The 12,157-nt window shown below is 39.3% G+C and overlaps 1 protein-coding gene across 1 annotated transcript in view; it reads left to right on the forward strand.

Moving 5' to 3' along the window:
* Window positions 1-11,257, forward strand: part of MAST1 (microtubule associated serine/threonine kinase 1) — a 124,150-nt gene extending 112,893 nt beyond the window's left edge. The window contains exons 22-26 of the mRNA XM_053719395.1: window positions 1,334-1,563; window positions 4,906-5,028; window positions 5,131-5,267; window positions 8,287-8,471; window positions 8,706-11,257. Of these exons, the coding sequence (XP_053575370.1) occupies window positions 1,334-1,563; window positions 4,906-5,028; window positions 5,131-5,267; window positions 8,287-8,471; window positions 8,706-11,257 (3,227 nt within the window). The remainder of the gene's footprint in view (window positions 1-1,333; window positions 1,564-4,905; window positions 5,029-5,130; window positions 5,268-8,286; window positions 8,472-8,705) is intronic.
* The last annotated feature ends 900 nt before the right edge of the window (window positions 11,258-12,157 follow it).

The following is a 12,157-nucleotide window of genomic DNA, read 5'->3' on the forward strand; positions in this document are numbered from 1 at the left end:
AAAAGGCAGATTTTGCTTTGCTTCTTCAAGGGGCGGCCCCTGCATTTCTGTATGTGAATTAGAGACAAGCTCAGTGCAATATAGCACTCCATAGCATGAAAGTTCTGCTGCATTTACATTTTATGCTTTCTGTTTAATATCACTTTACACTTCAGATTACATTTTATTACATTTTAACTTTGCACTTTTTATTTTGTAGTTTATTTTGTATACAGTAGTGTATTTAGGATTGTGATTTTACAAATGCATATTATGCCTTCACAGTTTCTGTGTAACTTTAACAAATTAGGTTCATACTTTGTATATTTATGTGTATCTTTTATAAATTAGATTGCACTTTGCATGTCTTTTATTTAAATTAAAACTGAGAAACGGTCAGCTTCAGTTTCCTAGAGAGCATCACTACTTTCTATGGGCAAGATAATCAAACTTTCTCTAGCATGGAGAGATTATAGGGGCCGAATATAGGGGCTCACCGGAAACAGCAGTTATGAAGCAGTGGTCTAAAGACCGCTGCTTCATAACTGGTCAGCTGCCTCTGAGGTTGCGGTCTGCAATCCACTCCCGATCCTATACGATCGGGCTGATTGACACCCCTGCTAGCGGCCGATTGACCGCAAATCTGCAGGGGGCGGCATTGCACAAGCAGTTCTGGTGAACTGCGTGTGCAATGATAAATGCAGACACCGTATACTGTCGGCATTCATCGATGTCTGTCGGACAGACCGATGATAAATCGCCCCAATAGTGCTGACTTCACAGGGACAGAACTCACTGAATTTTCTAAGAAAAGGGGAGGAATAAGGATATATCAGGGCCTAAGTGATTTTACATTGTCTTCTTATTATGCATTTGTTCATTATTCAATTCCACTATATTTATTGGCCCTGACATGACAATATTACACAATCTTTACTGGAAAAAAATATTAGTTTATTTGGTTTTAATATTTATAGGTGTTTGAGTAACATTAACATTTTTGTTTTCATTATATTGTGTTGTTTAAAATGAATATAAACTTGTTTACTTTGCATTATTCGAGGTCTGAAAACACTGCATCTTTTTGTTATTTTGACCAGTTGTCATTTTCTGCAAATAAATGCTCTAAATGACAATATTTTTATTTGTAATTTGGGAGAAATGTTATTCGTAGTTTATAAAATAAAACACAAATGTTTATTTTACTCTAACACATTCCTATAAATAGCAAAACCGTAGAAACTGATAATTTAGCAGTGGTCTTTTTATTTATTTAGAGCTGTATATGTAGTAAAATATATATATATTTAGATATCGACATCATTGTAATAAGAGTTGTTTCTCTTTCCCTCAGTTGAACAGCACAGTAGCTCTCCCTTGGTGAGTCCCATGTCCCCACGGTCTCTCTCATCTAACCCATCTTCACGGGACTCCTCTCCCAGCCGTGACTACACCCCAGCAGTGAGCAGCCTCCGTTCCCCTATCACCATCCAGCGATCTGGAAAGAAGTACGGCTTCACCCTAAGAGCTATTCGAGTGTACATGGGTGAAAGTGATGTCTACAGTGTACAACATATTGTCTGGGTAAGTGTGATGCAGCCTGTAAAAATAGCAGCTCTAAAACTGAAGGAGATGATTATGAGGTTGGAATTATGAAAGGAAGGATTGTGTAAAAAAAAGTTAATGAAAGAGCGTGCTATTTAAATGGACAGTAAAGATAAAATTAAACCTTCATGATTCAGATAAAGCATGCAATTTTAAACAACTTTTCTATTTACTTCTATGATATAATGTGCCTCGTTCTCATGGTATACATTGTTGAAAAACATACCTAGGTAGGCCCAGAGAAGCAATGCCCTATTGGTAGTTAGCTGCTGATTGGAGGCTGCACATAAATGCATCTTGTCATTGGCTCACTCAATATGTTCATCTCTCTCTCAGTAGTTAATTGCTGCTCATTCAACAAAGTATGCTAATAGAATGCAGAAAATGGGAACAGAAAGTTGTTTAAAGGGATAGTCTGCTTGATTTTTGTATTGTTTGAAAAGATAGATAACTCTTTTACTACCCATTACCCAGCATTGCACAACCAACATTGTTATATTAAAATACTGTATAACCTCTATATATCTGCCTGTTTCTAAACTCCTGCAGGCCACCTCTTATCTCATTGCGTTTTAATAGGTTTTCACAGCCAGACAGTGTTAGTTCATGTGTGTCATATAGATACCATTGTGCTAACAACAGTGGAGTTATTTGTGAGTCAGCAATAATTGGCTAAAATACAATTTTGTAAAAAGCACTGAGATACGGGGACAGTCTGCAGAGGCTTAGATACAAGGTAATCACAGAGGTAAAAAGTGTAATAATATAACAGTGTTGGTTATGCAAAACTGGGGAATGGGTAATAAAGGGATTATCTATTTTTTTGAACACTAACACTTATCAAGTTGACTGTCCCCTTAAGATTGTATGCTCTTTATGAATCATGAAAGAAAAATGTGAGTTTCATGTCCCTTTAAGTTTAGAATTAATGTAATAGACAATTGTTTTAGAAGATTAACCCCTTAATGACAACTGACGTACCAGGTACGTCATGCATTAACTTACAGTTAATGACAATAGACGTACCTGGTACGTCAGTTGTCTAAGAGAGTGCTGGAAGCGATCGCAATCGCTTCCAGCAGCTCTCAGGGTATTGCAGTGATGCCTCCATATGGAGGCATCCTGCAATACCTTTTCAGAAGACTCTGATGCAGAGAGAGCCACTCTGTGGCCCTCTCTGCACCGGTAGCGATGGTGCCGGTTCGTTGGTGGGTGGGAGCATATCAGGGAGGCGGGTGGGCGGCCCATCGCTACCCGGCATCCGGTTCCTGTAAGTGCTATGTGCACGCCGGGTGCCGGGAGCGTGCGGGGGCGCGCGTGCACGCCCGATTACATGGCCACTGACACCAATGAGAAAGGAAGAGGTATGAAAAATAAATAAATATATAAGGATCTGGGAGGGGGAGGGGGTTGGGGTATTGTGGGGGGCTGCTACACTACAGAAAACATTAAAAATGGCCAAAAAAGTGCAAAAAAAACACTTGTTTTTGGGGCAAATTGGGTACTGGCAGACAGCTGCCAGTACCCAAGATGGCGGCAATTAGGTAGGGGAGAGGGTTAGAGAGCTGGAGGGGGGGGGGGGGGGGATCATGGAGGTTGGGGCTAAGGCAGGGGTCCATCACAGCTAAAACATTTTAATTTTTTTTATTAAAAAAAAGAAAAACTCCTTTTATTTAGTACTGGCAGACTTTCTGCCAGTACTTAAGATGGCGGGGACAATTGTGGGGTGGGGGAGGGAAGAGAACTGTTTGGGAGGGATCAGGGGGTGGGATGTGTCAGGTGGGAGGCTGATCTCTACCCTAAAGCTAAAATTAACCCTGCAAGCTCCCTACAACCTACCTAATTAACCCCTTCACTGCTGGGCATAATTTACGTGTGGTGCGCAGCAGCATTTAGTGGCCTTCTAATTACCAAAAAGCAATGCCAAAGCCATATAAGTCTGCTATTTCTGAACAAAGGGGATCCCAAAGAAGCATTTACAACCATTTGTGCCTTAATTGCACAAGCTGTTTGTAAATAATTTCAGTGGGAAACCTAAAGTTTGTGACAAAATTTGTGAAAAAGTGAACTTTTTTTTTTATTTGATGACATTTGGCGGTGAAATGGTGGCATGAAATATACCAAAATGGGCCTAGATCAATACTTTGGGTTGTCTTCTAAAAAAAAATATATACATGTCAAGGGATATTCAGGTATTCCTGACAGATATCAGGGTTCCAATGTAACTAGCGCTAATTTTGAAAAAAAGTTGTTTGGAGATAGCAAAGTGCTACTTGTATTTATGGCCCTATAACTTGCAAAAAAAGTAAAGAACATGTAAACATTGGGTATTTCTAAACTCAGGACAAAATTTAGAAACTATAGCATAGGTGTTTTTTGGTGATTGTAGATGTGTAACAGATTTTGGGGGTCAAAGTTAGAAAAAGTGTGTTTTTTTCAATTTTTTCCTCATATTTTATATTTTTTTTTATAGGAAATTATAAGATATGATGAAAATAATGGTATCCTTAGAAAGTCCATTTAATGGCGAGAAAAACGGTATATAATATGTGTGGGTACAGTAAATGAGTAAGAGGGAAATTACAGCTAAACACAAACACCGCAGAAATGTAAAAATAGCCATTGTCATTAAGGGTAAGAAAATTGAAAAATGGTCCGGTCATTAAGGGGTTAAAAGGAATTTGGACAGGTGGGTGGTACAGCTTCTGAATGATCTACTGCCAACTTAAAAAAAAACTGGAGAAATATATGTGCAGATTTAGAGCAAAGTCTATAAATGGCAACAGGAGGTTTAAAAAAAAAAACAGAAAAAGAAAGAGCTTTTTTAAAGTTTTGCAACACACATTGGTCTTGATTTACAGATGCTCGTGTTTATAGCCATGAGATCATGATAGAAATTAATTGAGCATCAATTCAGTGTTTCATTAGTGGACGTTCCTTTTATTCACATCTATACTTGTGTGAGGTTCCAATACATAATTTCTCATACATCAAATGATAACTGGTAGCAAAAATGATAATTACAACACACTTAAAAGACCAGCCTGCAACACAGTTTGTGTTTTCATGAGTATTTTGTTAGTGCAAAGTGGTCTCACTGATTAGAATGAAAAGCACCTGTGGATATTCTGGGGCATTCTAGAGGTATGATTGGGATTTCTCACCTCAGCCCAGCATACATAATTAATAAACAGTCTATTAACCCTGTAAAGTATCGTGTCTCTCAATCATGTCTTACTATCTGAAGAAACAGTTTTGTCTTTTGTCTACTCCGCCCTGAATGCCTTTCTCTCTTCCCTTTTGTGCCCTGTCTCTCTCCAGCATGTGGAAGAAGGAGGCCCTGCACATGAGGCCGGTCTGTGTGCCGGGGACCTCATCACACATGTTAATGGAGAGGCTGTTCATGGCTTAGTACACACAGAGGTGGTGGAACTAATTCTGAAGGTAAGTACTCTCAGAATCCATTGGGAACTTAATTCATGCAGATCCATAATGCTACTGATCACATTCTGCAAGCACTGAACTCATTACTTTGTATACTAACAGAGTGGTAATAAGGTCCTGGTCACTACCACACCTTTTGAGAACACATCAATCAGAACCGGTCCAGCCAGGAGAAGCAGCTACCGAGCCAAGATGGCCAGGAGAAGCAAGAGGAATACAGCCAGGGAAGGACAGGAGAGGTGAAAGCAGTTAGGATTATGGTGATGATTAGGACTGGTTAGAAAAGCTTAGGAGCAGGAGAGATAATGGGCGCGATAATCTGTTATCACTCATGAGGACTAACTGTGCTCAAGGTAAAAAATTGGTGCTGTCGATTTGCGCTGGTATTACAAGTTGAAAGTACAAAGTTAGAGTGAGAACAAAAGAATCAGGTGTGCTAACTTCAAGATTTTCATATTGTACTAACTCCTTCTCCCCATAGACTTCAAGGGGGGGGGGGGGGGGGCGCAGAAGAAAGAAAGCCTTTTCATTGTATTGCTTGCTCTAAACAGAAACTGCGCTAAATTCGAAGATGCATTAGGAATACTTCATGTTCTTCACTTATACATCTGTATATGTTTCTGTAAAATATAGATCTATATAAATATATCCATATATATATATATATATATATATATATATATATATATATATATATATATATATATATGGATTGTAGAGAAGACAAGCACTCCAGATAACAGGTCACAAATGCCTGGGGTTCAACAGGCAGGATATGTAGGAGCAAAGAAGAGTGCACTCGCCAGGACTTTTCAAAGGTTTATTTCCTAAGTTGTGAACGTTTTCGGGGGATTAGCCCCTTCCTCAGACATACAAAAAAACAACTTATTTTTTTTTTTGTATGTCTGAGGAAGGGGCTAATCCCCTGAAAACGTTGACAATTTAGGAAATAAACCTTTGAAAAGTCCTGGCGAGTGCACTCTTCTTTTGCTCCTATATATATAAATGTATATTGTATATGTACAGAAATATAGAAATATCTGAGTTCTAACCCCCAATGTTTCAGCCACTTCTCCCTCATGTACAATATAGAACATAGGAATTCCAAGTTATTAAAAAAGATTAAAACATATTAAGATTGATTAAAAATGATATTGCATGTTTCAAGGTATTTGACCGGGAAACTATATATATGTGTTTGTATTTATGTGTGCACGTACATATTTACACCTATAAACACATAAATACACATGTATACACATATATATATATATATATATATATATATATATATATATATATATGTATGTGTGTGTGTGTATTCATATATATATATACTGTATATATAATACACACATACATTGGAGCCCTTTCCAGTCAACACCTTACCATATACCATATCCCTTTTTAACCCTTTTACAACTTATTTAATCAATATTAAACTGATATTTTTTAAGAAAAAAAGTGTGTATAAATGAGTGTCATACTTTATTTTAAAAGGACAGTCTACACCAGAATTTTTATTGTTTTAAACGATAGATAATCCCTTTATTAGCCATTCCCTAAATTTGCATAACCAACACTGTTATAATAATGCACTTTTAACCTCTGTGATTATCTTGTATCTATGCCTCTGCAAACTGCCCCCTTACTTCAGCTCTTTTGACAGACTTGCATTTTAGCCAATCAGTGCTGGATCCTAGGTAACTCCATGTGCGTGAGCACAGTGTTATCTAGATGACACACATGAACTAACACCCTCTAGTGGTGAAAACTGTCAAAATGCATTCATATCAGAGGACTTCAAGGTCTAAGAAATTAGCATATGAACCTCCTAGGTTTAGCTTTCAACTAAGAATACCAAGTGAACAAAGCAAAATTGGTGATAAAAGTAAATTGGAAAGTTGTTTAACATTATATGCCCTATCGGAATCATGAAAGTTTATTTTGGACTAAACTGTCCCTTTAATATGTTTTAGATGAGTTTTGTGAAGCTCTTTTGTTAACCCTTAGGGGCCGATTTACTAATGTGCAGATGGACATCGATAAATGCCGACAGCATTGCACAAGCATTTCTAGTGAAATGCTTGTGCAATGCCGCCCCTGCACATTTGCAGCCAATCGGCCGCTAACAGGAGGTGTCAATCAACCCGATCATATCCGATTGGGCAGATTGCTGTCCGCTGCTTCATAAATCGACCCCTTACACTTTACTTCAAGTCACACTGATTCTTTTAGCTCTATTTGTGCTTTGTCTTAAGCGCAACCCATAACTTTCAGCTTGTAATATCAGCACGATTTACCAAAATCTCCATAGACTTTAGTGATGGATTTTGTAGAACAATAATTGGATACGCTTTTCTAACAGATTAGAATATACTCCCTAGTGTGTTTGTGAATTCAATTACTATACAAAAGTAAATAAACCAACATAGGAGGTGCTTATCAGATGTGAAATCATATAGATTTCAAATTGCATTGCTGAGAAATGTGCTGCTGATGATTAACACAATAAATATATAGCTTGAGAAAAGCACTCAGATCTCAAGAGAACCAACAGTTTTTTTGGATTATTTCAGAAAATGAATAAAGAACCAGATGATTAGTCACTTTTTTTATATCTTAATCTAAATTGACAAGAATACCCAGCGCTATAAGAGGAGGTACATAGGATTTCTGTAAAAGGAACGTCTTAAAATTCCTAAAGAAAATATTATTTAATAAAATACAGAAGTGCCCAAAAAGAGGGCTAAAGTGTAACAATCAGTGATACAATACATCTATTACGATAAAATAATAAAACATTACATAACAGTAAATTCATTTAAAATGTATATGGAGTCATATAACGAAAGCAAGTAAGAAAATCCGGTAAAGTGGCCCAAAATACACCAAATATATTTTCTTATCTTAGCTTATAAACTTTTTTATAATATATAATTGCTTATAATTTTTTATAAACTTTTATGAAATATTATGAAGTTAAAATTAACCTTTTAACAGCAGTTTCAATAAGTTGGTCCAATAAAAAATATTATTACTTACTGCAATGCTATATTCATTTTGGTTACAATGAATACAGAGACCTAATAAGAATGAAGAAGTGGGTGGGGTTTAAGAGCACAGTAAAAGTAGTAAGAATTTTTTTTTTCCCTTTTACTCCAACTTCGAATTTCTCTTCAACCCTCTTTCACATTTCATAAATAGTCATAACAAGTTTTCCACATTTCTCTCTTCTTCCCATTGCTTATTCCACAGTAAGAAGCGCAGTTCTCTGTTCCGTAAGATCACAAAGCAGTCTAACCTGCTTCACACAAGCCGCTCTCTCTCCTCTCTCAGCCGCTCCCTTTCCTCCAGTGACAGTCTCCCAGGATCTCCTACGCACAGCCTCTCCGCACGATCCCCCACTCACAGCTACCGCTCCATGGATTCTGCTTACTTAGGTAGGAGGAATGACTGTATGTAGACAAGGGGGGTTATTGTACTTAATAGAGTTTAGCCAGTGACTGTATAAGGGTTTGTTGCATAGTGCATGGGAAAGGAGGTTAATGTAGAGGGCACTTAGAGGAGAGCTGGTAATACAGAAATGACTTGCAGACCTGTGATGAGTGAAAGCTTGAGGAGATAATTTTCTGCAAACTAACATTCTCTTTCTATGTCTAATCTAACCCTCTCAGGTGCTTCTTCACAGGGCAGTTCTCCTTCCTCAAGTACCCCTAACTCTCCTGCTCCTCCCCCTCCTCCCACCTCTTCTGCTTCAACATCTTCCACATCTTCCTCCCCTGCACCACCATCACCCCATATCCGCCCAAGCACCCTGCATGGCCTTTCTCCTAAACTGCACAGGCAATACCGATCAGCACGTTGCAAGTCTGCAGGTAACATGCCACTCTCTCCCCTTGCACACACACCTTCCCCTACCACTGCTTCACCCCCTCTCCTTCCAAGTCACAGTGTTGGGAGTAGTCTAACTACTCAGAGCTTTCCCCCAAAATTACACCCTTCCCCACCAGTTTCACGTCCACGTCCAAAGAGTGCTGAGCCTCCCCGCTCTCCACTGCTTAAAAGGGTGCAGTCTGCAGAAAAACTTGGAGGTGGGGGAGGTGGTAGTGGTTCACCAAGGAAACAAGAACCAGGAGGGGGAGGACTTGTACAAGAGGGAGAAGTGGCTGATACATTGGGGGTTAGAACTCAGGCAGTGAGGAGAGTTGGAAGACAGGAGTCTCCCCGAAGCCTTTGTGTAGGGGATAGTCTGTTGGGGGAAGGTATGGAACGGCTTGAAATGGAGGTAGGCATGGTGGTATCACAAGGAGAGGGTCAGAAGAGTGTGGAGAGTAAAATCCAGGGAGCAGGCAAAGTCACTGTGGCATCAAGAAGTACTCCCCCCTTCTCTCCCCAGGAGGCCCCTGCAGCTTTACCATCAACCCTACCTTCACAGAGTGAGCCTTCACATGCTATGGTAGGAAGGTGCCAGGTGAAAACACTAAGCCCTGTGCAGGAACATGAAGGAAGGAGGGGTGAAGGAGAAGAAGGGGGACTAGAGGGAGATTGTCGTAAAGGGGAAAGAGGGGAAGATGATGAAGAGGAAAGAGTGGGTAGAAAGGAACAGTGGTATCTAGAAGTGGTTGAAGAGCTAACCACAATGGGTAAAAGTACCCCCCATGCTACCCTAAAAAGTACTACCATTCATCCCACAACAGATCCAGCAATCTATCACAGTTCTTCCTCTCAATCTGGAAGGGATAAAGAAACAGATATTAATCAAATAAAGTACTCTCTTTCTCATTCAGCAGAGATGAAGCCTGATCCTCCCCATTTGTTAAAGAACAAAAAGATTGAGGCACAGTCCATAAAAGGTTCAGACTGTAGTGCATCGTTGACTGCTTCACTCCCCTGCAATAGGGTAAATGAACTAGATTGTGTCTCCGTAAAAGCTGGTCCTATTCAGAATGTAAGTCCAAAGACCTGTCAAGATAGAAAGGAAAAAGCAACTGATAATAAATGTTTAAAAAATACTTCACTTTCTGAACCTACAGTAAAAAGCACTGGAAATTCTCAAAAAAATCCATCACAGCATAGAATAAAAGAGCTGGAGTCAGCTCTAGTAAAGACTGACCCTGACCAAATTCTACCTTCTTGTCCTTTTAAGGGTCAGCCTACAAAGGTTGTTGACCCTTCCCATCCTACAACTGACAGTACCAGAGAAAATAATCTTTCATCTGGGGGAATATGTAGACCACAGTCTCTTCCCCCAATAGGTGAAATTGTCCCTTTGATAAATATTAGAATAAATGGAAAAGAAGGTTCTATACCTAGGGTAGCTACTGCTCCAACAATAACTGCAGTGAATGGAGCAGAAAGTGAACAGACAAAAAGGGGCACTAACATACAAACTATTACTAGGGTTAATGGTTCTGAAAGTGACCAAACAGTGGTAAATGCTAATGTCACTACTAGTAACAGGGTAAATAAATCAGAAAGTGAACCGGCAAAGCAGGTTACTTCTGCCCCAATTAATATAAGAATGAATGGAACAGAATGTTACCTAACCAAACCAAACTCTGAAACTCCAAAGACTCATGTGGTAAGTTGTGCAGAAAACAACAAGAAAAGGGTGAACCCTTTATCACCAACTAATAATAGGATAAGTGGAGTAGCTAGCTGCACAACCTCATCTTCAACGGATAGTAGGGTGTCTGAAGCAGAAACTACCCAGGCAAGGTTGACAAACACTATTCAAATTAATAATGTGGTCCCTGGACTAGCAGGTGATAAACCAAGGCCCTCTGTTAATTGTAATATGAACAGTTCCCTGGGTGATAAGCCTAGGACTCCTACTCCAACTAATGCCACAAAAACTGTGAGTGACCAGTCCAGAGTTAGTTCTACTGTTTTAACTAATAATAAGGCTTGTGAGGCAGAGGTTACCAAGATAAGTGTCTCCTTAAGTAGTAAGAGTGTCAGTGGAGCGGAAAAGGGCCATACAAGAATGACCACCTCTCCCCCAGCTATTAATCAAGTGACTGAAACAGTGTCTTTACAGAAAAGAGATCCCTCTCTATCTGTAAGTAATGTTATGTCTCTAGAGGATGATTCTTCTAAAAAGTCCCCTATACCTATTAGGGTCAGTGGAGCTCAGAGTGGTCAAGAACCAAGTGGAATGTCTGCTCCCTCCAAATCTACCAGCTCTCAAGCAGTGCTCCCAACCACAAGTCAACGTCCTTCATAAATGAAAGAGGGTCTGTTATATATTAGGGATAGAAAATGAGAACCCCATAGCATTAAACCCTCTGGCAAGAGAAAGGAGTGGGGATAGATAAAGCAGTTGCCCACTATGGGCCGATGAAATGAGCCTTATTGCACTCCTGCAGACTCTGTCAGTAGTAGGGGCTGCACAGGCGTGTATGTGTATGTCTGTGTGTGTCTGTGTGTGTCCGTGTGTTTGTGCTGTGCCTTAATTGTTAATTAGTTTGGAAAAGTTATTGCACACACACACACACTTAGCACTAGTAACTTAAGAAGTCAATAAGTCGATGTTCAGGATTCTCCGGGAAAAAAGGGTTAAAGGAGTGGCACTGTAAGATTTGGACAGGTGAGGGGATAACAAAGCAACATTTTGCAGGTCTCTGATATGATCCCTGCATGACATTAACTTTGTCATTACCACAACCCATTCTCTTTTCCTGTGACCTCAATCCAAGTCCCTCAAAACTGCCCATCTTATGGCATCACTGCCCAGCCTATCCAGTCACTTCCCAGTCTATGATGTCATCAGCCTGTGCCACATCCGATGATGTCACGCCACGCCTGTCTTATCTTCATAAAGAAGTATACGTCTATACATACATATGGAATATATTTATCTGGACGCACTATATATAGATATATATAAATAAATATAAATATATTGTCTATGGGGCTCCACTATTTCTATGCAAGAGGATTTATGGTAATGTTAACTCTGTCTATGCCTCTGGGGCTGCCTTGGTGTATTGTGGCCCTCTCTCTGGCAACTGCAGAGGTAAATTTGTGAATCATTGTATTTTTTTTAATTTATTTATTTTTTTGTGTATTTTTTTTTTACAAATGCTAATGCTGTGCCCCCCTCATCCCTTTCCTATTCAGACTT

Source organism: Bombina bombina, chromosome 6, assembly GCF_027579735.1.
Source record: "Bombina bombina isolate aBomBom1 chromosome 6, aBomBom1.pri, whole genome shotgun sequence".
Classification (NCBI taxonomy): Eukaryota; Metazoa; Chordata; class Amphibia; order Anura; family Bombinatoridae; genus Bombina; species Bombina bombina.